The sequence below is a fragment of the Penaeus japonicus genome, unplaced genomic scaffold, assembly GCF_977035675.1.
Source record: "Penaeus japonicus unplaced genomic scaffold, GWHDUDI00000001_assembly GWHDUDI00000003, whole genome shotgun sequence".
Taxonomy (NCBI): domain Eukaryota; kingdom Metazoa; phylum Arthropoda; class Malacostraca; order Decapoda; family Penaeidae; genus Penaeus; species Penaeus japonicus.
Window position 1 is genome coordinate 19,181,768 of NW_028234405.1, and position 4,879 is coordinate 19,186,646.

Here is a 4,879-nt window from a genome sequence, read left to right on the forward strand (position 1 = left end):
TTGTGACTGTGAATGCCACAATAAAATGCATCCATATTGGCACAGGAGCACATTTTAGACACTGGACATGATTTGAGTCACCTCCCTCTTCTCATTCTGCCTGCACATCCTTCATCATCGGTAATTTAGAGCAAGAGGTTGTCAACTTGCTGTGTGCCATCACTCTCTAAAGATAGTGCTTGCTAGAGACCGTGGATGGGTGCCATTCAAGGTTCTCTCCTACTGGTGCTAGAAGAAAGTGGTACTATCTAGGTTTTGGATGTTAGGTTTGTTTAACCCACACAGGACGGGTGGTACAGCATGTGTACCGCGCATTCAAAAGCCCAGTTGCCGGGCGGCACAGTATTGTGCCAGCCATTCAATTGATTTAGGCCTAATAATTCGAACGCCCCGGCATTTGGACATTCAAGGCTAGAATTCCCCCGTCGGGGATGGGTTAACCCAATGACGACGGGGTGTCATACCCGTGTGACACAGCAAAGTGCCTGATGACGGAGTGACACCAGTGTGATGTCCCTGAGACGATATTACTTAGGCCCGGCGTAGGGGGTTGCCAGTTCTCGACGGGCCCATCGGCAATGGGTCAATATTATGGTAATTATAGTAACTACGACTGCAACTGCCATCACTCTCTTTTCTCATAGCACAATAAAAGCACAATGATCCAAAATCCCCAAATGTCATGTACGTCATGACACCTGTTGTCAGGCCAAAGCTTCTGCGTCATATATGTCATGACACCCATCTGCAATGGTTTAAACATGAGGACTGGAAAAAAAATAATTTCAAGAACATGCAAACAAAATAAGGAAGAGTTTGTAATTATCTGCTTTAGCCAATTGAAATCGTAAGAAAAAAAAAGTTACCCTTAAATGGTTATTGCAATAAAATAGTAAAATATTTAAAATCTGGTCCACATTGTTATGCAAATCTGATGCCTTTCAAATGGCAAAACCAGATTTGAAACATTGAAAATAATCAGGGAGACATTTTGGGTCTGGGATTTTCATTGCCTTTAGTCACTTATTATTTCTCCCTCCACTGACAAGATTGTTAATTTAAAACCAAACCAATGATAGTCTAAATATAAAATAACATAAGCCACACATTTTAAATATTCCATGCATTACCTGGCCTCCTTCCTAAAATACTATTAACATGAGATGTTGAGAGGTTCTCATCACAATAGGCAATGAAATAAAGTTCCATATGAGCTCCCTTGCTTAAAATGCTCAAATTGTTAAATGAACACATGCTTTTGGCAGGAGGTACCAAAAGCTCATTTTTATTCATGGCGTTTTATAGTATTTAACTCGGTGGTATAGCATGAGAAAGCAGTAGAGCACACTGGCCACTGCATCACTAATTCAATCAAGGTAACCTGGACAAAAAAAAAAGCTATTTCTTCCCCCTTGTATTTGATTGTAGCATTTTAACAGGCATGAAAATACACGATTTTAAGCATACTTTGGAGGACGAGAACTATCATAAAACTTAAGTTGGGTACTTAAGTTGCGCAGATCACTGAACAGCTTATGTATGAAATGAACAAGTGCTTAGATCTTGTTACCATTATATACAGAAACCTGGTTTGTCATTAGATAGTGGCATGTGGTTTATTTAACAGTACAGGCTGTCCACTTGTTTGCCCTTTAAAGTTATCAACTTATCATACAATGACTCTTGGCACTGCCTAATAGAATATCTCAATATCAAGTACATCTATTGCAAAGTTCAGGTTGTACGAACTATCAATACTACAACAAATTCATATCTAGAAATTGACCATTTTGGAGCCAAAACACGTCAGCAATGGGTTAAGTAGGATGGTCAAGATATGACATGTGCATTAGACTCCACCCATCCCGTTTTTTAAAATGAGGTCAGACATTTCATCAAATTTCAATGAAATCACTAGCCATTCCATTGTGTAAAACATAACAGTTGACAATAATAATAGTCTCCTCAGCACACACTTTGTTCGAACAGCTTCAATTAGACTACATGGACAAAAGTACACAAGCATTGCTCAGCAGTTTGGATGTGGCTTTAGCCTTCAAAAAAAAATTGAATTCAATGCAAATAAATGAAATCTTTAAATATACAGTGAGAAGTCTAAGCAAAGTATTTGCAAAAAGAATTCAGTCTTTTCATATATCATGAATTAATCTGAAGTCTTGGGTACTATCCAAACTCATCTTTGCTCAGTGTGATTTCAGAAAGGGTTTGCATTCAATATCTAGTTCTAAACAAGACTTAAAGAAAACTTATAGAATAGTTTTTGCTGTTCTCAGTTTGCTCATGCACCACTTTCTATGTATATTCCAACTGGCAAATGTACTTCTGAGGACCAGTCTTCAATTCAACTAGAATTTAAGTTATAAAAATCACCTATTTAGAACAATGTTCTGGTTACAACTGGCAATTAAGAGGATTCACTCCTGCCATCTAATTGGTATATTTATTATTAAACTAAAAATGGAAAACTTGTCAAGGACCAATTTTCAACAGATGGAAATATTTTTCTAATATTAACTATTCCTTGAAATTTGCACTTTTCAATGACGTGCAGCATTCACAAAATTAAAGTGGACAGAATCATAAATTGAAAGGTCCCAAACATTTACATAACTAGAATCAAATAAGAACGGATATTAAAACACAGTATAAAAGCGACAATTTATTTGCACTAAACCTTACTTAATAGAGCTTCATTTCCTGTCGCTGCTCAGAGCTAACCTTGTGGTTCTTGGCAAGGTAATCTGTGAACTCCTGGTATGGAGACTTGGTGAAGACAGTCTCCTTCCAGAGATCAGGTGTAAGGTAGGCATAGGTCTTGGCAATGGCAGCATATGCAGCCTTGGCAAAGTTACCAAGAGTGGCAGTCTGTCCACGGGCACTGGTGTAGCAATCCTCAATACCTGCCATGTTCAACAGCTTCTTGGGAACAGAGGCAGCTACGAGGCCAGTACCACGGGGAGCTGGGATGAGACGCACCATAACAGATCCACACTTGCCAGTTACCTGAAAGGAACAGAAATATAAGTACTAATCTAAACATGGGAATAATTGTTAGTATCAAAACCGTATAGCCAAGACAACAGCCTTTAACCCCCCCCCAAACCCCCCTTTATTAATCTTGTGTACTAAGGACTATTAGTAATTATCTTCACAATTAAACAAACTAAATTTGTTTGAAGGTCACGGGGCATATGAACTATAACTAGAACACAGCACGAGACAAACATTTAATCTCCCATGTTTATAATGTGAATTATTCCACAAGGTATAATTCACTGGTGAAACATGGCAATCTAACACTACGAGTATCATGTTAATCAGCTACAAGACCAGTATTAGTAATCCAAATTCAGTTAATAGAAAATCAAAAGTATATAAAACAAAAAAGACAGCAAGTATGATATCCTAAAGTTAAAAGATTTGATTCTCAATAGTTTTCACCAATACTAAGCAAGTTCAATTATTATTTGTAGTACATACCTTGCATGGCACGGTATGGGGTTTACCGATCTTGTTACCCCAGTAGCCCCTCCTGACTGGGACAATAGAAAGCTTGGCAAGAATGATAGCACCACGGATAGCAGTGGCCACCTCCTTGCTGCACTTGACACCAAGACCAATATGGCCATTGTAGTCACCGATGGCAACAAAGGCCTGAAAAATAAATTAGATTAATTCTTCTGTACAAAATTATCCCAGAATCAATTGTGCACAATATTCTAATATATGTCTATTTATGGTCTGAAGAACTTTTAATTTACCTTGAACCTGGTGCGCTGACCGGCACGGGTCTGTTTCTGGACAGGCATGATCTTAAGAACCTCATCCTTCAACTGTGGTCCCAGGAAGAAGTCGATGATCTCAAACTCCTATTGAAAAAATAATAAATGTTAAGTAATCTGGCACAGAAGAAACTTCAGAATACAACAAGATATCTTACAATGCTGGTAAATACTCAAGGTTTACAAGTTGTGCTTAAACAAAGTAAAGAAACCCATTACAATCCCAAATATAAATCCTGAAATTTCTAAATTTTCTCCTTAAGGTAAATTCATGTAAATTTTAAAACCCCTACATTAACCCAATTAATATTCGTAAGTGTTCTTTGCAACAACTCTTCATTTCAATCTGTCACAACTGATGGATTTAGCGAGTACTGTAAACCATAAGGGCATTCAATACCTGTTTGAAAGTCACGGGGCATATGCACTATATCCAGCGCACAGCACGAAGTCTAACAATTTTTTATCTCCCTGTAATGAATCATCCAAATCCAAAGGGAAAAAGACAATGGTGATACAGAGTAAGTACTTTAGTCCAGGCTGTAAAACAGATTCTAAAAATGTGCATATGCACTGCAATCAAATATGACTGAGATTCAAGAGCCCATATCCCTGATCTAAAAAAGCATGAATTAAACAAATGATCTATCTAGACCATTTACTTTCTGAACAGCCTAGGTCATTGGCTGCATGAAATAGTCAATTACATGAAAAACTTAAATCTTTCACAAGCAAAATATTTTTACCTTGATGGGCAGAGAGAAGAGGTAGATCTCCTCGAGTGTCCTGATCTTGCCATCCTTGACAAGGCGGCCAAGCTTGGTGATTGGCACCCACTCCTTGTCACTCTCCTTGCCACGGCCACGTCCGCGCCCACGTCCACGACCGCGAGGACCACGTCCACGCCCACGGGTACCGAAACCCCCTCTGAATCCTCCACGGCCAGCACCGGAGTCTGCCATTCTGTGTAGGAAGGATACATTTGGTTAGAATAAATAAAAACAGGATAATTTAATTTCTATTTGCTGTTTACTATCACTTTATACCAACTATGAACTGGATTTTATGAACGGTCC

The 4,879-nt window shown here is 38.5% G+C and overlaps 1 protein-coding gene across 2 annotated transcripts in view; it reads right to left on the reverse strand.

Annotated features, from left to right (window-relative positions):
* Positions 1-2,667: 2,667 nt before the first annotated feature.
* The window catches only part of RpS2 (ribosomal protein S2), a 3,766-nt gene continuing 1,554 nt past the window's right edge, over positions 2,668-4,879 (reverse strand). For both annotated transcript variants that reach the window (XM_043006165.2, XM_086530773.1), the window contains exons 2-5: positions 4,550-4,766; positions 3,783-3,890; positions 3,502-3,675; positions 2,668-3,024 (exon numbers count right to left, since the gene is read on the reverse strand). In XM_043006165.2, coding sequence (XP_042862099.1) covers positions 2,701-3,024; positions 3,502-3,675; positions 3,783-3,890; positions 4,550-4,765 — 822 coding nt within the window. In that variant the 5' untranslated portion in view covers position 4,766 and the 3' untranslated portion in view covers positions 2,668-2,700. The remainder of the gene's footprint in view (positions 3,025-3,501; positions 3,676-3,782; positions 3,891-4,549; positions 4,767-4,879) is intronic.